Genomic DNA, 19,490 nt, shown 5'->3' on the forward strand with positions numbered 1-19,490 from the left:
CCCTTTCCTCAAGGGGCAGGAAGAGCGTGGGCTCAAGGCACACGAAGCAGAAACGACCCAAAGCCTCCTTCCGCGTGGGCCTCCGTGCGGCCCCGTGAGGACGCTTAACCCCCGCAGAACCAGGGTGGGGCGTCATGAAGAACAGAGCAGCCCCCCGGGCAAGGCCAGCAGGCCCACCTGCTCCGTCCCCAGGTGCCAGGAGCGCCCCCCAGGGAAGACAGGGGCCTGAGCAGGGGCGTGGTCTGTAAGAGCCCCAGCGCCCACGCCGGGTTCATGTGCGCACCCCTCAGAGCGCGGGAACGCCCCCCCGACCCGCATTTCCCGGGTTGGGGGACTGGTGGAGCAGCATTTGAAGCTGAGGCCTCAGAGTGGCAGGTGGTGAGCACCGAGGAGACCCCCGAGTGCTGCAGAAGGGGAAACCGAGGCCCCAAGAGACTGGTTTGTCCACAGCCGCTTGGTGACCCCAACCAGGTGGTCAGAGACGCGGTGCCACGGAGCTCACAGGCCGGTGGGGACAGGGGAGGAGCGGGGTAGGGGGGACAGTGCAGCTTCGGCAAGGCCTCCAAATCACATCCCCTCCATTCATTGTGCGCCTTTGGGGAAATCACTGTCATTCTGCCCGTGAGGTCACTGGTGTGCGGGACTAAGGGCTGCTGGCCGCATAGCCGAGCGGACGCCCGGGCAGCTGCCTCAGTGCTTGGCCTCCAGGAGGGGGCGCCGCCAGCTGGTCCCCATGACCCACCTGCAGGGAGCCACCCAGGACACGAGAGCAGGAGGCCTGTCCCTGTGCTGTGGGAGCCTGGGCAGGTCTCCGTGTGGCTGGGTCCACTTAGGAGCACAGGGAGAGGAACCTGGGCATTTCCTCTTTCACGCGTGCCCACAGCATGCTGGGCAGATAGTGGGCCACCTGCCCTCCCAGCCTCCCATGTGCATGCAGGCCCTAGGGACTGGTGCTTCCCCTGGGTAAACTGAGGCAGGGCTGCAGCAGGGAGGAGGCTGGCCGGGGACCCACATGGGAAGGAGCCACAGGCCGGACGGACGGTCACTGATGTGGCCCCGGACCACGTGCCAGGGCATCCCTGCCCTCCCGGGCCTAGGCTTCCCACGAGGAAAGTAGTCGTCCGAGGAGCCCCTGCACGTGTGGGGAGACGAGGGCTGGGCCGGAGACCCCACTCAACACAAGCTGCCCACTTCGTTTCTTTGCCTCAACTAGTACGTGGTCCCCACAGGGCCACCAGGGCAAGGCTGTTGGGGTCGGGCTCGCTCTCCACACCGCTCCCCCTGCCCAGCTCCAAGCTGATGGGCCTTGGCTGGGTTCACAGCTCCCGGACAGAGGACAAACCGATTCCCGGGGCCTCGTTCTACCTTGCACACACCCCTCCCCAGCCCCCCACCTACGAGGGGCTGCTCCCCTCCTGTAGCCCACCCCACCTCACCTCTGGGGAGACCCACGGCGCCAGCAGCCCCACACTAGAGCCCAATGGCCGCGTGCTGTGGCCAGGGTGGGGGCCCGTCTCGTTTCCCCTTTCAGACCCTGGGCATCTATTTCAGTTCCCACCGGAGCCTCCAGGACTTACTAAAATCGCCACCTGCCTCCTCTGTGCCCCACCAGGGTCTCCTGCCGCCTCACGAGGCTCCTCTCTTCCGTGCCCACCACGCCCTCCCTCCGGAGCCCACGGCAGGCCCTCCCCACCAACCCACGGGGGAGGCCATCACCCACGGCCAGAACCGGGGTTGAAGGCTCAGGCCCGCCACACACGGAGCAGGTCCTCGGCCTCGCCGGCCTCACGCTGCCAGCAAGGCAGGGGCAAACCCTGCAGCACGACCCACCTTACCTGGTCGCCCCGTCCCAGAGCCTCACAGCCACAGGACCCCTCAGCACTGGCCGCCCCACTGGCCCAAGAGGATCCCGCACCGGGGAAGCTTTGCTGGGCTGGAGACGGCTGGACGCGGGGCTGCCCACGGTGGGCCAGGTGCGGCGGGCAGGCTCTGGGACGAGCGGGGGACGCTCCTGGGCCTGGCACTGATGGAGCCCCCAGACCAGGAAGAGATGCGGGGCCATTTGGGCACTCGGCCCAGCTCACACGGCGGGCCAAGTGGGGTGGGCTCAGGTGTTGACTCCCCCTTCCCTCAGCGCTGTGGGCTCGAGCGGGCAGCCCTCCGCAGAGCGCTGGGCCTCCCCCAACAACAGCAGAGAACCTCCCTGTTCTGGCAACCATGACTTCGCGGTTGTGGTTTGGGGAGGGGGTGGGGCATGCCCCCCTTTGAACTCCACCCACATGCCCATGAATATGGGGAACCCCAGGTCTCCGAGACAGGCTGCTGAAACTCAGAAGCTGCGCTCGCTCCAGGAAGGAGCTACGGGGGCGTGGGGCTGGCGGCAGGGTTCAGGGGAGACAGAGGCCCACCCGGGAAGGGCAGCCAGAGAGGCCAAGCACGGCGGGGGGAGGGGTGCACAGACTGTGGCAGAGCTCACTGTGGCCCACCTGACAGACTGACACACAGACAGATGGGCGGCCGACCACAGGGCAGTAATGAGCATCTGGGACACAGATTTGCTTCCTGCCCTGCCCCAGGTCCGACTCTTGCCCTGACTCCGTGTCAGCTTCATGGGACCCGGGGCCCCTTTCCACGCACAACCTGGGTTCCACCAGCACCCACTAAGTGCCAGGAACCAGGCTGAGCGCAGAGGATAACAGAACAGGACAATGTGGTCCCGAAACCCCTCACTCCCTAGCACCGCGCCGCCCTGCCTCCAGACAGGTGACCGGTACCGAGGGGCAGGTGCCCCCAAGGTCTGAAGGGCGTCACTGCCACCGCCGGACTCCTGCTGTGCACAAGCCCTTGGGGTGTCTGGGACGGGTGGCAGGCCTAAGGCTGGCAAGGACCCCCGTGGGGCTGAGGGTCTGCAGGTGCCTGCCTCCATCACGGTCCCCAAGGGGCAGGTGCGGGCTCCCACTCCTTGTGTCCTCTCGCTCCCTGCACGGCGCTGTGCAGCCAGCAAGAGTGGGGGTGGGGCGGCCGTGCTGAAAATGACCTGGCCCGGCCCAGGAAGGCAGCCGAGCCTCCTGCATGCCAGCACCTCAGGCCTCCTGCCTGCTCTGGGGCCCAGGTGACATGACAGGGGCCCTAGCTATTCTGCCCCCTTCCCTCAGCCACCAAGGGCTGACAAGGTCACTCTGGAAAAGCCAACAAGATCCTGCACCAAGGCCAGGCCTAGAGGCCCAGCCAGACAGGCAGCAGGCGGGCTCAGGAGTGCCCCAGGCCTCCCTCACCAGGGCCAAGGAGGGCTGCCCTGCAGGTGGCATGGCAGTAGGGGGTTTGGGAGCCCCTGGGACACGGAGGGCACAATTAGATGTATGGCTCTGGGCAGGGACGCCTGCACTTCAAGGCCTCCCAACAGGCCATCCTGAGGCTCCGTGGAGATGGTTTACAGACCCTCCACCACGGGGGCCTTCACCTACTGGGGCAAGAAGGACGGCGCGTGCACTTGGACGGGGAACAGGGCCCTCCCTACTCCAGCAAGGACAGCTAGGACTCAGGCAGGTCTCCCATCCACCCAGCAGAAATCCACCGGGAAGTACACGGAGCTGGGAGAAGAGAGGCCCGACCGGGCCCTGGGGCCCCTTCACAACGCAGGGACCTCCAGAAGAGCTCAGGACAGCTCTGCAGGGGTTTGGGTTTGGATGAGAGGCGCCCCGCAGAGGGTGGGCCTCCAGGATCCACGTCGCAAGAACGGAAGTGAGCCAGGCCCTGCCGGGCACCGGCTTCCTGATTCACGGACGATCCCGAAAGCCAGACAGCTCCGAACACATGACTGTGGGAAAGACCACAAGCCCCGCGGAGGAGTCCGGGGCCTGGTCCGAGGGGGGCGCATCTGCACGGAGCCTGCGCGTCTCTGCCCTGGGATCGGGGCCCAGGGGTGCCGGAGCCCCTGGTGTGGGCTGAGCAGAGGCTCAGGAGCGAAGGGCCAAGAAGGGACAGAAGCTCCAGGGAGGCGGGTTCAACCCGACACACATAGAGCCCCCACCTCCAGAGCCGGGCCCCGGGAGCAGGGAGCCCCCCGACAGCAGGGGCCCACTGGCAGAGACGGCCAGCTGCAGGGAGCTTGGCTAATGACCTCTGAGAGTCCAGGGCTGGGGAGTCGGCCAGAGCCGGCCTCAAACTCAGGCGGGAGCCTCCTCTCTAGGCTCTGCTTCCCAGCAGCAAAGGGCAGAAATGACAGTGCGCACCCCCAGGGTCCACAGGAGGGGTCCTACCTCTGCACTTACCTGGGGGCTGCCCGTGCCGAAGCCCAGGGCAGGCGTGGTGGGCACTGACATGGAGTGGGGGCCCATGGGGGAGCTGATGACCGAGAAGGGCGGGCCCATGCCGTTGATGGGGGAGCTCAGGGTGCTGATGGGCGAGTGCAGCTGTCCTGGGGAGCCGAGAGAGGAACCGATGCCCGGGCCCAGGGAGGGGTGCAGCGAGGGGGCGGCCATGGAGCCTCGGCCCGTCGGGGAGTTGAGGGATGAGGAGTTCACCTGGGTGGAGAAGTCTGTAAGACAAGAACCCAGAAGAGGGTGGTCAGGAACTTATACTGCCCAGCCTGCTCCCCGCGGGGCACAGAGGCCACAGAGAGGCCAGGCCCCGGCGTCCCCATGGTGAGCCTAACCCCACCGCGAGCCTAACAGTTCATGCCGCAGAGTCCTGCCAACAGGAGGCCAGAGTGCAAGGAGCTGCCCCCCGACACCCGCCAGCCCCGGCCGCGGGGCGCAGGCCGAGCAGGGGACAGCTGCCAGCGGCAGGCTCTCTGGTGCCCGTCCAGGCCAGGAGGCCAGAGAGCCGCCTATCCACCTGGAACGCCCGCTCACCACGAGCTGCTGGCCCCTCTGCCCGTGCGCCCAAGGGGAAGGACTAAAGGTGGGCCGTGACAGTAAGGGCCACGAGGCTGCCGCTCCCCGAGTGCCCACCATGTCCACGAGGCGGACCCCGTGCCCGGGGCTGAGAGCCACATGCTGAGTACTCGTCCTGGCCCAGCTTGCAGACACGCCGCCGAGGCCCCGAGTGCCCACAGCTGCCCAGGGCACAGCACATCTGCCAGGAGGCTGACCCCCGCTCCGAGTTCTGTGGCCTCAACACACCACCCCGCCCGCGCCTGCCCAGACACCCCCGCGGCCACGGCCCCTCAACCCGCGAGGCCCCGGAGAGACGCCCGCTTCCGATGTGCCCGGGCCCGCTTCCGCAGGGGCCTCGTGGACAGGCTGGGGTGTGTGCCAGCCCAGAGGCTGCGGGGAGAGGCTGGGACCTCCCACACATGCTTTCATCTCGGGGATTTCAAAGCCCCAACGAGAGAGCTAATGAGGCCTCCACCCCACACTCTGCAGGAAGAAGGCTCCCCCAGAGGAAGGCTCGGGCGGCGAATCCACTGCCCACGGGCAGGCACCAGCACAGCAGCAGAGCCGGGGAGCCCGAGGCTGCCTCCACCCGCAGAACGCCCTGGGGCCCCTCCTCCAGCCTCAGCCTTCCCACCTGCAAACGGGCCTGGCCCACAACACCCCAGGTCAGAGGGCCCAACCCAGCTGCGCCCCTCAAGGTTCCGGGGACCACTTGCCTCCCTGAACGTCGGGGCGGCTGTGTTCCAAAGGCCCCCCTGAGTCTTGGGGAACAGACCCCATCACGTGGCGGGACACCACGACCAAGCGGCCCAGCTAAGATGTGGCACACGTGACTCTGGCCAAAACCCTTATCAGGGCCGTACGACCCTGTCCCTGGAGATGCTGGGGGTGGCCAGCCCGAAGGGTGGGGTGGTCCCATGGGGATGTGCCACCCCACCAGAGGCCCAGCCCCCACGAGCATTTACCCGCTTCCGCCTCGCAGTCCCCGGCCCGCAGGACACTTCCCCCTCCTCCCCGTTCCGTGGGATTGGAGGCACAGAAGCCAGCCTGGAATCCCACGGCCCAGCTGGGGGTGGGCGAGCCTCTGGCACCCTGACTCCACTGACTGCAGCCTCAGCCGAACCAGTGGAAACGCCAGTCACTCACAAAATCGGAGATCGCCCATTTCAGTGAACTTGAGAACGAAAACTAGAATCCCAGCGGCACTGGGGGCCGGCAACGCCTGTCAGCAAGGGTGGGGTGGGCACCACAGATCTGCTCTGTTGGTCTCAAAGTGCCCTAAACACGTGTGCCTCGAGGGCCATACCTTCCCGAGAAAGCCCAGAGGGGAGCAGCGGGGCTGACGACAGAGGACAGGCAGGGAGAGGTGTCTGTACACACCGGACCCAGGCCAGGCTGCCAGTCCCTGAACCACGGGGTTCCTGCGGCCCTGTCCCCCATCCAAGACAGACAGAGACTGAGGCACAGACCGCTGGCGTGAGACTCGCCCGAAGGCATGAGTGCAAAATCCGCAGCTGCCCCACACCAGGCAAGCAGGGACCCACCGTGGCCTGCCTCCCCAGCCGGCAGCCAGCCCTGGATGGGGGCCCGGTGCCGGCTTCACCCCTGCCCAAGCCTGGGCTTCCCTGTCTACACACACCGCGTTGCAGAAGCCAGCCACGGCCTGGACCAGGGCTGCCCCCTCCATGCAGTCGGACGGGCACCTCTCTGACTTCAGCGTGGACGCGAAGGGGGACAAGACGGACTCTGCGAAACAGCATCAGCGGCCAGCTCCGCGGGAGAGCACAGAGACCCCGCCAGGCAGCCAGGGCACCCGGGGCTCCCAGGCCCAGAAGGGCGTCCCTGCACCCCCACGCATCTTTCTTCCTAGAAGCGGGAAGGAGACCAGGATGCCAGGGCCAAGCCCAGCAGCCACTCCTAGACTCCACCCCTGCCCAGGTGCTCCGGGGGCCCAGGGGGCCTGAATCAGACCAGGACACCGCAGGGCTTCTCAGGGGCCGCTCGCCTCAAGGGGCGGGGTGCAGGGGTGCAGCCAGTCGCCACAGGCGCTGGGAGGAGCATCCGCTGCTGCCACGGCTCCCAACTGCGGGGCCCGCACCCACCACCGCCCACCCTGCGGCCTGAGCTGCTGCTTGTTTGCTGCTGCCCCAGGAAGGGAGGGAGAAGCGGGAGAAAGCTTGGCCGGAAGGAAGGAAGAAGGAGGGGGGAGGCCTGTTTGACCGCCGGCTGCCAGGCTGCACCCCAAAGCTCCCAGCCCCGCAAGGCACTGCCTGCCCCAGTCCAAGTCCGAGAACCAGGACGGGGGAGCCACCAGGGGAAGAAGCAGCCACCGCCGGCTTCTGTGCGGCCTCAGCCCGCCCCGGCTGGACGGCTCAGGCTCAAGTGTCCAGCAAGTGCTCCAGTGTGAGCTTCTGGGGCTGCTGAGTCTGGAGGCTACACCGGCCCCCTCAGTGCATGCCCCCTCGGGAGCCCTGCTGTCCCCAGCCCCACCAGTGCGTGCTCCCTCGGGATCCCTGCTGTCCCCGGCTGCCCCCCACCAGTGCGTGCCCCCTCAGGAGCACTGCTGTCCCCAGCCTCCACCAGTGCGTGCTCCCTCGGGATCCCTGCTGTCCCCGGCTGCCCCCCACCAGTGCGTGCTCCCCCGGGATCCCTGCTGTCCCCGGCTGCCCCCCACCAGTGCGTGCTCCCTCGGGATCCCTGCTGTCCCCCCACCAGTGTGTGCCCCCTCAGGAGCCCTGCTGTCCCCAGCTCCCACCAGTGCGTGCTCCCTCGGGATCCCTGCTGTCCCCAGTCCCCACCAGTGCATGCTCCCTCGGGATCCCTGCTGTCCCCAGCCCCCACCAGTGCGTGCTCCCTCGGGATCCCTGCTGTCCCCCCACGACACATGCCCCCTCAGGACCCCTGCTGCCCCCAACCCCCACCAGTACATGTCCCCCCACCCCCCTCCCTGGCTTTGGGTGTTTCCTGTTTACACAGAGCATCCACAGTAGACACTTTCCCGGAGCCTGGGTGACAATGGGCTGGGTGTGTTTTCTGGAGTCTTCTGGAGAGAGACACTCTGGCCAGGAAGGGAACGTTACAAAGAAAAAGCAAAAAAAGCCCACACATCCTCCGCCTGCAGAGGCCCTGCCCGCCCCCCTCCACACGCGTGCAAGGCTCCTCTCGGCCAAGCCCCTCACCCGCCCCCACCCACTGAGAAGCAGAGGAACGTTCAGGCCTTGTTCTTTACAAGCCATACTCTGAACCTGCTCTGGCTTTGTCACTGGCTGGTCACCACACGCTTAACTGACCCCTGCTCAGCGCGGCTGCAGGACACTGGACGCAGGTTCCCTGCCCCAGGGATGCAGAGGGGCTTGTGAGGGAGGGGCAAAGCCCGAACCCCAAACCTCACACCCTCAGCACCCCATGCCCCTTACACTGCGCATGCACGCACGCGCACACACGTATGCACACACGAACACACACGTATGAACACACGTGTGCACAGACGCACACACACCAACACACACACGCATGCACCCCTTTGGGACCATGAGCAATCAGTGAGACTGGGGAAGGAGGCCATGGCCTGGGAGCTCACAGGGACCTCCAGGAAGGACAGGTCCCTGTCCAAACAGGGGAGGCCCAGCAGCCCCAGCATGGGTGAAGAGACCTGGAAAGGCTGCCAAATTCAGTCCAGGAAGGCTACATGGAAGAAGTGGCAGACAGAATTCTCTTTTGGCACAAAAGGCACTTCAGGCCACAGAACTGCTTCTAAAATGCTAACGCCTGGAGGCCGGCATCAGCCGCGGGCAGAGACGGGACGCACTGGGGTCTCAGCCCCAGGACCTCCCTGCACCCCAGAGCCCGAGGGTGAGGAGCTGTATTTGGTAAAGTGTCAAGTAAAGAAAGCACTCCTGGCAACGGACAGCGGCGGGACTGCTTCTTGGGGTGGTGAGCTCCCCATCAGAGCCGCGGGCAAGCGGAAACTACATCCACCGCTCAGGAATGGCCCAGCAGGCGGCCCCTAAGGCCCCTTTGAGAGAGGGACTCTCTCCACCACCCTCCAAAATCCCTGAGCTCCGTGTGCTCCCTCCAGAACAGGGTTTTGGAGGGACCCCACAGCAGGGAGCTGGGAAACCCCACCAACGCCTTTCTGCTCCCCACAGGGTAGACAGGGGCATGTGGCAGGAAATGCCAGCCAGCCCCACTGCGGTGGGGTTGGGGTGCACCCCGGGACTCCGCCCCCTCCGGGGCAGCTCGGGGCTCCTCCAAGGCCCTACTTTGCAGAACCGACTGGGGCCGAGTTCAGGCAGGCCACAGGCCGGGGCTGCATGTCTAGTGGAGAAGAGGACGCGGGGCCAGCCAAGCGGGGAGCTCAGAGGTGGGGAGAGACAGGAGGTCCAACAGAAGGAGTGTGAGGAGGGGTCCCATGGGCGGGCATAGGCCAAAGGCTTCGAGGGGGGCCAGAAGGACCGCAAGGGGGCAGGAGAGCAGGTGCCCAGGAGGAAGAGGGGCACAGAAGACCCCAGGACAAACAAGACTGGGTTCTGAGCACAAGCTCCCCCAGGCTCTGCAATTCTGTGTCCCTGCCTGGAGACCCGCCCCCCTCCGGAACTGAAACCCCACGTAGAGGCGCTGGCAGGCCTAGGGAGCTTCCCGGGACACCCACCTTCAGCCCCCACCTTCCGGAAGGACTGCTTCCCCTGCCGCCGCCGCCGTGGGAGGGAGAAGTGGCCGCCCGGCAGGGACTGCGGTGGGGACCACGGCGAGCGTCTGGGTTTGGGGGAAGCTGAGGGTGGCTGGGACAGACGGAGGGGGTGGAAGGAAGCTTCGACCGGCCCCGCAGGGTGAGGGGCCTTCGCGAGCTGGGGCTGGGCAGGCCCTGTTGGAGCAGACCCCTGCCTGCCCCCAGGGTGCATGGACCCAGCCCCGCGTAGCCTGTCTCCCCTCCTGCACACTGAACGTACCCATGGCAAGAGGCTAGCGTGGTGGCCGCTCTCCAGCCTGCAAACGGTGGGCTGAGATGCAGGGGCCCTGCCACGCCCAAGCCCACGGAGCATGGCCCCCGATGGCCGCCCCACGCATGTCAGCTGATGGCTCAGGTGGCTGCGGCTGAAATTTCGGCTCCTCTGGGGTCACCTGCCCTGTCCCAAACCAGTGGTGCCAGCCCCAAACCCCAGCCCCTGCTGAGGAGGACACAGGTCAGCTGGGCCTTCCCAGGGTGTCAAGAGAAGCCCTGGGCTGCTCCTGCCCTGCCCCAAGCACCAGAGGCCTTGGGGCAGGGTGTGGGGGTGGGGGAGCACGAGGCACGCAGCCTCGGAGGCCCACCCTCTGGCCGGCTCAGCAAGACCACGGTCCCACAGCGGCCAGGACTCGGGACCTGCCCCGCTCTACACGGAGCCCGCGGTGGACCAGATCCACCCAGATCGCGGACCCGAGAGAGGGAGAGAGGAGGGGCACGGCGAGCCAAGACACACGTTCCTCCACCTGCCCCCACCTGTGCACCGCGAGCGGCTCCAAGGGCTTTTGGTTCCTGGGCGCCCGACAGGGACTTCACCCCCGACAGGTCCCCCGGAGACCACCAGCTGGCTTCTCTGAAGTACGGCTTCACGGCGCTGCCCCACCCAGCCCTCTGCGACACGCAGGGGGGCCCGGGGGCCCGGGGGCCCGGGAGCAAAGTGGGGGCAGGCAGGGGGACACTGAAGACCCGGGGACAGACAGGACACTCTGCTAGATAAAGGACAGACAGCATGACCCCCCCCCCAGCCCCAAGGCCTTGTGGGGGGCCCAAGTGACCAGAGACGGTGGACCTAGCAGGCAGAGGCTCCACCCAAAACTCAGGAAGGGTCTGAGGCTTCCTGGGGACCCCAAGCGTTCATGTCTCAGTGACCCCAGGTGCGCTGGGCCAGCTCAGGCCTCTGGACTCTGATCTGCCCACCGCCTCTGGGAGCTCAGGGCTCCAGAACCAGCTGAGCATAAGACCTCAAGGACTTGGAAATGCCAGACCCACCTGTGTGGTCACTAATCCCCACCCACATCAGGGACAGCAGGGGCTCGGCTCCCATCCCACACCCCAGAAGCAGCCACGCAGCTGGGCTCTCCCCCTGGAACTCACAGCTCAGCCCTCTGCCCGCCCTCGTCCCACTGCCCCTGAAGCCACCCTGGCCCCCGATAATGGGATCAGGGCCTGGCTCAGAGCGGGAGCACGGGAAACGGGAGGGAGGGAGGAGTTACAAGCTGAAGGCAAAGGGGCCTGGGCCCCAACACAGGAAGGTACCCAGCACCAAGCACGGCTGGTCAGACGCCTGCCGCCCCCCAGGGGAAAGAGATAGGAAGACGGGGATGGCACAGGCAGCCCGAATCTATGGGGTCCCATCAGGCCCCTTCCCCAGGGCCCCGCACGGCCCCCCAGGGTGTGAGGACAGGACTGGTAACACCAGATCTGGAGCCAGGAGACAGCAACCTAAAGCTCTCAGTGCTGACCGTCTTCAAACTCCCCGGCCCTGAGGAAACAGCTCGGGCAATGCCCTTCACGGGCACGGGCACGGGCCCCGTCGAGGCCCAAAGGACCTAATGGGGAAACCACTCTCTGTAATAAAGCTCAGGGCAGGACATCAGTGCTGATATCTGGCGAGCACTCAACGACAAATACATCTGTCCTGTCACCAGGACCACCACTGTCACCGTCACCATCGTCATGACCCATCACCACCCCCACCGTCAGCCCCACCATCACCCCCGCCGTCATCACCGTCGTCACCAGCAGAACCATCACAATCACCGTCACGATCACCGTCACGATCACCGCTACCATCAGCAGCATTACCATGGCGATCACCACCATCACCATCACCCATTCCCTGGGCAAAGCCCCGCCCTGCCACACCGCGCACACAACGGTGGCACACTCAGTACCTGATGCTAAATGGGATTTGCCACAAGTAGTGAAAGGGACGGCGTTTCGGGGTCGAGCCGGCCATCCCCAGCAGGCCAGGGCTGGTGGGGGAAGGGGAAGAAGAGGGGCGGCGCGGCCGACTGGTCTGGGGAGGCACTGCAGTCAGGCCCAGCGGCAGCAGGTGCAGGTCCAGCCACTGGGGGGGAAGCAGGGAGCACAGGAGAAGTGGGTGCCCAGGAGAGGGTCCCCTTGGAACAGCCAGCCAGCCCCTGGGCCGGGAAGGTGCTCCAAAAAGAGCTGAGGGGCGACAGCACTGAAGCCCGGGGGCACGAGGGCCAGCATCTCTGCTGGAGGCCGCCCTTTGCGTCCCTGGTCCTCATGGCCACAGCCCCTACACCAGGCGCAGCCAGAGCCAACCAAAGGCATCTGCACCCTTTCCCCTGACTCCTGCAGCTGGCGCTGCCTTCGCCCGATGGGCTGGCAGCACTCAGCGAGGCCTGCGGCGGGCACTCTCTGGGGTACCCTGGGGGCTGAGCTACGCGCCCAGCCTGGGGGAGCCCTGCTCGGACCATCACGGCATGGAGGACGAATGGGAGTCGCAGAGCAGCACGCGGCCCCTAAGTCTTCACAGCTCAGACCCACACAAGGAGAGGAGCAGAGTGGGGGGTGCGAGGCACACCTCAGCCTGGCACCTGTGGGTGGGGCCGGATTCCCCCCAGAGCCCTGCCTCTCTGGCCCACCCCATCCTCACCAGGCCACCCTGGGCCCCTGGGTGCTGCAGAGAGAAGATCCCAGAGGCTGCTCACGGCTTCAGGGGAATGGGGGACACGGCCTAGAGTACAGACACCTCCCTCCTGGTTCCGACCTGCACAGCACACAGACGCCCCCAAACGCAGGCTCAGGAAATGCCAACTCCCCACCTTCCCTTCCCTCTCCCCTGCAACTGCAGGGGCTCCCAGAGCTCCCAGCAGGGCCGGCTTTTCCAGGAGAAGTTACGTGACCGCAGGCAGGGTGGCCACCAGCAGGCAGACCTGGCCCCAGAGGCCTAGGACTGTGGACAGGCAGTGGTCAGGACTGGTGGTCTTGGGTCAGCGACTGTGGGATGGGCGAGTCCCACCCCGAGCGCTGAGCTGGGTTCCTGTTTTGGGGCACTATTTCTCCATCCATCCCACAGGCAGAAACCTCAAAGGATGCTGGCCCCAGAGTTCCAGCCAAACAGTCGCCCACTAGGGCCCCCCCATCTTGAGACCAGTCCTTTTAGGGGAGCTCCAAGGCATCTGATTTTACCAAAAGATGCACACATCCTTCTACCCCAGAGATGACGGTGTGGGGGGAGGGCAACAAGGCTTCGGGTAGCCTCACTGATGGGGCTACGCACCCATCCTAGGGACCCCGAGGGGAGGACGGCCCAGCCCACACCAGGAGGGCGTCAGGACAGTGCACTGGTTGCCAGGACCTGGAACAACAATGCTGCGTCCCCGGCCCAGAGAGATGCTAGTGCCCAGCCCTGTGGCCAGAGAGCCCTCGGCAGGCTGGCCGGGGCACCCGTGTCCCTGGGCACCGCAGGCAGAATGCCCCACGCTGCTGTCCGACAGCTGGGCCACACCTCGAACGCGGTGGCCTGACACGGGCCGCCTGCCAGAGAGACCAAGCAGCAGCCGCAGCTGACACCCCCGGGCCCACGGGAGCCAGGGGCGTGGGGGGGGCACTGGCGCAGAAAGGGGTGACAAAAGGCGCACAGAAGAGCCGGCAGTCACGACCAACCTGCAGTGATGCCACCACACCGGCCACAGTCAGACGGAGCTCCCCATACCCGCGAGCCTGCCACGTGGCACCACGGGGGCTCCGAGGCTCCCTGGAGAGAGACGCCGCACGTGGCTCACGTGGAGCCGAGGCAGGGCCTCCAGAGCACACCCACCCGGCCCGCGCCATCCCAGGAGCTCTGGGGGCTCCTCCACAGCAGGAGAGGGCTCAGGGGGTGAGGCTCCTCCCAAGCCTGAGGCCCCCCACCCTCACAAAGACACCCCGTGGCCAGTGGCGTGGCCAGACACCAAGCTGCAGGTGCCACAGAACCCGGTGGCCGGCAACGAGGCCCACCGTGGGGACGGAGTGGCGGGAGCGGGAAGCACGCTCACCTCTCCGGGGCCAGGCAGGGGCTCCTCCGTGCCGCGGCCTCCCCTCCAGGCTGTCTCCTCCACTGTCCCGAGGCCCGGCGGGGAGCAGCCCAGACGGCAGCCACGGAGGAAGGTGGGTGGGAAGGGGGGATTCCTGGTGAAAGCCCGCCTGCGGCCTGGCACCTTGAGGCGGGAGGGGCCCCGAGCCCACGGGCTGCTTGAGCCCTTCTCTTCAACAGGAAAAGAGACGATCCTTGTTTCATTCTGAGCTGTGCTACCACGGCTGGCTCCGAGGCGGCTGGCCCAGAGGCCCTGCTCTGTCGCCGAACGCCTGTGCTCTCTGCCCACTCCGGCTGGTTTTCTACTTTTCATTTGCATCCCCGTTGGCTTTTGAGACACGCTGCCCAGACGCCCAGGGCCCAGCCTGCCCCACGGCACCCAGCCTCGGTGGGGAGCGGGGCCTCCAGGCAGGTGGGTGCCAAGTCAGGGACTTCTGGGATGGCTAAGGAAAGGGGACGCTCCAGGTAAAACTCTGGGCCCAGCGTGCAGGGGTCTCACCCCGGGGGCAACCCCAAAGCCCCCTTCTGCCCACAGAGCACCCCCCTCTCCTGGATGTGGCACAAACGCTCCAAGCCCCCAGGACGTGGCTGCCTGGAGCCATGCAGCGGGCAGGACCAGGCCAACCTGGGAGTCCCTGGAGAACAGGGCATCTGCTCCGTTCCCAAGGGGTTCCCGGAGGGCTTCCCAGGCCCCCCATCACCACGTGCCGTGAACCCTGGCCACACAGCATCGTTCCCTGGGCAGAGGCTCACCCACACTGTACTGACTCAGCTGGGAGCCCTAGGCTGGGCCCAGCCGTGCACAGGGGCAGCAGGCAGAGTGGTGTAGCCAGGAGACAGGGCCTCACCCGTGAGACAGACCGAGAACAGGACGTCTGCCTGCCGGAGCGGGGCTTCCCCGGCTCAGCGGCTGCAGGGGCGCCTCCCCTCCACGGGGCGGGGGCCTCTGTGGGTGCTCCCCTGCACGGCGCGGCCACCCAGCCCCTATCCCCACCCAGAGCAGCCTCTGCACACCCCTGCCCTGCCCCACTTGAGAGCCCTGCCAGCTCCTTCCCGTTCTGGGCGAGAAACCGCCCCACGGGGCCCCCTCTGGGGGGCCTAATGTGTGAACCCCTCACTGCCGCGTCCCTGGCTGTGATGCCCATGGGCTGGGCTGGTTCCCCAGCTCAGAGCCAACTGCTCACCCAGCCGCCCACTGGGGCCCTGCCGTGTGCCAGCCCCCGCCCTCAACTTCCTCCCCCGGGTTGCCAGCCTGGGCAGGGAGCGGGGAGACGGAGACCCAGAGAGAGCCGTGCAAGCACGGGGCCAGGCCTGGCGGAGCCTAGAACTTCGTTCGGCTCTGTCCACACAAATGTCAAACCATGTCACCAGGATGCCGACTACGGACGTCCCTGGGGGTTGGGTGTGGCCACGGAGGGAGAGGGGCAGCATCCATCCCCAGCAGTCCCCTGCCCCAGGAACCCAGAACAGGCCCCAGGGAGCACCCACGCTTGCACCCAGCCCACCGCGTCTCCAGCAGAACAGGGGGCAGACGGACGGAGGGACAGAAGGCCCATGAGAGCCTCTCCCTGGGCTCTGGGTGATCACGACCTCCGTCCGCCCCACAGTGCCCCCCCAAGTGCTCAGTAGCCCCCCGGTACAGAGGACAGTGGCAAGCAGCCAAGCTCAGGTCTGGCTACAGACTGGCAATCACCGCCTCCGCACACCCAGTCCGCAGCCATCCCTCCTGCTGATCACTCAGCAGGACTGGCCACAGCCCACGGTCACTGCTAGCACCTGCCATAGCTCCCCATTATATACCCCCAAACTCCAAAGCCCCTGGCCCATCGTGGAGGCCTGAGGCCCCCTGGTGCCCCAGCACTCCTGCCTCTGCCACACTGGCTGAGTGAGGCCAGGGCCTCTACCCACGCACCTCCTGCCCCCAAGCCCCCTCCCGGGCCTCTCTAGCTCACCAGCGTCCACCTGTTGGGAGTCTCACAAACAAGCCCCAGAGTCACCGTGGGGGAGGGGTCTGGGGAAAGTACATTTCCACTGTCGGCCACGGTCCTCGGGACTATCTGCAAACAGCTCTGTGAACTACAAATAATGGGCAGTCCTGAACGCCCGGAGTGCGGGGAGGGGTGCAGGGGCAACAGGGCTGGGGACCAGCCACCCCAGGACCAGCCAGGTGACCAATGTGCATGCCCAGTGGCAGGGCCATGCTGAGAAGCCCAGGGGACCCGTCCCCTGCCCTGGGGAGCTGGAGCTCAGTGTGGTCCAGCCTCAGGGGCGGGGGAGCCAGCAGGCAAGGCCGAGTGCAGAGGCCGGGAGGAGGCCAGCCCGGCACACAGCAGCGTCCGTCTCCCACTCCACCCAGAGCGAGTCAGGACACCCTCTCGGCATCTGAGAGGGAGAAGCAGGGCCCAGAAAGACGCCTCTGAGACTTCACACCCACCCCAATCCCCAAAACCCAGCAGTCCACGGAGCAGCGGCCCGGCCAAGTGGGCAAAGGGACTGGAGCCCCCCCCCCCCACAATGAACACACGGCTTGCCAGCTGCCTGGGGACCCCTCAGCACCTGGTCCCAAGAGCACCCAGCGATGTCACCTGGAACGCCCTCCCTGTACCAAGAGGCCCCTGGCACAGCCGCTTCTACTCAGACGCCAGAAGACCACAGGTCCAGGCACAGAAAGACCCCAGAAACATGGAGAAAGCCCTGATGTGCTCAAACAGCGGCCACAGATGCCAGAGGCTACAAGCTTCACGCGTTTGACTCCCAGAAGCCTCCCTACTGGCCCAACACTGCACGTGGGGCTGACACACCACTCGGGGGGCTTCCCAGGAACGAAGAATTGGAACAAGCGAGACGTGGGACCAAGTGGTGACAAGCAGGGGACCGTGGGAGAAGCCGACAAATGAGACCAACGCCCAGCAGCCGGGTGCACGCTCCAGGCAGGTGGCCAGAGCCACGGACCACACCGTCCATAGGGAAGCCGGGGAGCGTGGCCTGCAGGATGCTCAGAGAGCCTGGCCCCATCCCCGGCGCCCACGATGACCCCCGCTCACACCCCGCACACACTCGCACCGCGGGCTGCCCAGCTGTAGGAACCCGTGCCCCAGCCTCTGTTCAGGAGCCCAGACCGGGCCCCACGCTCGGGACAGGTTCTGTGTAAAAGTCACGACATGATTTTAAACGTCTGTCGTGACAAAAGGTAAACAGCCCTAGAAAATTCTCTACCTGGGTCCATTTTACAGATATGGAAGCCAGAGCCAAGAAATGAAGGGGTCCGTTCGGGGTCAAGCCTGGAGGCAGACAAGAGACACACACACACCGTTCTCACCCCCAAGGAAGAGCTGTCCGAGGGACGGAGTCCCAAACCCCGCCGACACCTCCAAAGCCGGAAAGACCGAGCCCCTGGTTCCAAGACACATGCCAGAAGGTTCTTTGCTGTAGGAGGACAGGGCGACTTCGAGCGGACCTTCACAATCACTCGGCCAGGACGGCCCGGCGCAGAGGGCAGAGGCAGGTGCAGCTCTGGGTCACCAGCAGGCCAGAGCCGGCCCCAGGATGAGGGTGCAGGGCAAGTGTGCCCTGGGCCCGTCCCTCGGCTCCAGACACCACAGAGCGTGGGAACAGCCTGCGAAGGGCATGTCAGGGGCAGGCGGCCCCCAGTCAGGACACTGCCACACCCAGCTGCGCGTTCCAGGGCCAACACCCTGGAGTTCCCTGCACCGTCCACACGGCACAGGCCAGGCCAAGCCACGGCTCCTGACACAGAAGACGCCAGCCGGAACCTGAGACAGTAAGAGTCTGACGTCCAGCAGCTGCCCGAGAACTTTAAAGGGCCTGGTGGTCCGAGCTCCCCGCCCCCCGCCGGCCAGGTCTGTTTGAGCCCCTTCCCTGCTGCACACCTGGGCCTCGGTTTCCCCTAATCCCAGGCACAGAAGACCGCGTCCCACCAGGGACATTTACGAAGGCAAGTCAGCCACCAACACCGACCCCGGCGCAGGCAAGTGCAGACCACGCGGGCACCCCTGCTCCTCTTCTAGGGCCAAGAGCCAGGACAGGCAGGGGCACGCCCCCCATTAGCACAAGGGGTTACTGTAGCCTTTCGCCACTCGCCAGAGCCGGCACCAGCCACCCCCCACCCCCTGCCGGCCTCCTCCCTATCCACGGCCCCCCTCCAGTCAGACTCGTTCCACGGATCCCCACCTCTAGTCTCCCAGTGAAAACGGGGAGTGAGCCAGACCCCAAGAAGCCCTCCCCAGAGGTGGTCGCCCTTCCCACCGCACCCCAGAATCCAGTGCCCACGCACACAGGCCAGGCTGCCCCCAGGACTGCCAGTCCCGGCCTCACCTGCCAGCCACCTGTGGTCCCCAGGCTGCCAGGCCAGGCCCCCTCCCGAGAGAGAGGCCAGGAGGTGCAGCCTCATGGTGAGTGTGGGTGACAGGTCCCACCATGGGGGAGGCCCCATCAGCCCCCAGCCCGCTGGCTCGGGGTCCCACGGCCTCCGACGATGCAGGGCGGCGGTACAGGGCCGGCAGGGGGCCGGGAGGGAAAGGAGGTGCGGAAGGACCAGCGTCACCACAAGGCAGCCGCCGGCGTCCGGAGCAAGTGACACTCACACCAGCCCAGCGGGCGAGTTCCCCTTTCCCAGGGCCTGCCCAGCCCACCACCCTCACCCAGACACCTGTGACCACAGGCAGCTCCCATTGGCTGAAACCAGCACTTCTGGGAAAAGGACAGGGACCCCAGCCTTGTTTCCTCAATCTGAGATGCGGCAGCCCGGGCCGCAGCTGGTGCAGCAGATGGGCACGCCGCCCGCCAGGGCCTGGGACAGAGGAACAGCACCAGCAGACTAGAGTTCAACCTGCCCCCACCGGCCAGCCCCCTGCCCCAGTGCTCGCTGCTGTGAAGACAGGGCAGACAGGGCACCCCCCCATGCTGCCAGCCCCCCCCCAAGCTGCCAGCCCCCCCCCTTGCTGCCAGCCAGCACGGCCCCCAGCGAGGGCTCCTGCATCCAGATGCACAATACTTGTTCCAGCCTGGCCTGCGATGCTGTGTCCTCCCTCGTCCCCAGCAGCAGACGTGGCACAGAGCCCTAGAAGGCAAGGGTCCCGCAGGAGGATGGGGCAGCAAAGGTACAGGCCCAGAGGCCGAGAGTCCCGGACAGGACAGACAGAGGGAGGCTGGGGTGAAGCCTGACTGTGGGAGGCGTAAGGGACTACAAGGCGCTGCATAGCCAGAGAAGTAGGGTCTGCACAGGCCAGGACGGGCCCCCTCTGCAGCCCACAGGGACTCGGCCTCAGAGGGGAGAGGGTCTTCGGGAAGCAGGAGGGAAGCTTTCACAGGCCCCCAACCTCTCTTCAGCCACACAATGGGTCATTCTTCTACAGCACTGAATGCCTTTTGTGGCCCATCAGCCAATGGCCCCAGGAGGGCGGTGGGAGTGGGGGGGCACGGGGACCACAGCATACACCCTTCAACCCCACTGGTCCCTGCCCGATAAGGAGCCCGAGGTCTGACCGGGTCTACCCACGCTGAGCTGCGCTGCCCAGAATGCCGGGGCCGAGACTGTGCGGGA

The 19,490-nt window shown here is 66.3% G+C and overlaps 1 protein-coding gene across 1 annotated transcript in view; it reads right to left on the bottom strand.

Annotated features, from left to right (window-relative positions):
- The window catches only part of RXRA (retinoid X receptor alpha), a 91,737-nt gene that overhangs the window by 20,639 nt on the left and 51,608 nt on the right, over positions 1-19,490 (bottom strand). The window contains exon 2 of the mRNA XM_047699067.1: positions 4,272-4,537. Within this exon, the coding sequence (XP_047555023.1) occupies positions 4,272-4,537 (266 nt within the window). The remainder of the gene's footprint in view (positions 1-4,271; positions 4,538-19,490) is intronic.

Source organism: Lutra lutra, chromosome 13 (genome assembly GCF_902655055.1).
Source record: "Lutra lutra chromosome 13, mLutLut1.2, whole genome shotgun sequence".
NCBI classification, from domain to species: Eukaryota; Metazoa; Chordata; class Mammalia; order Carnivora; family Mustelidae; genus Lutra; species Lutra lutra.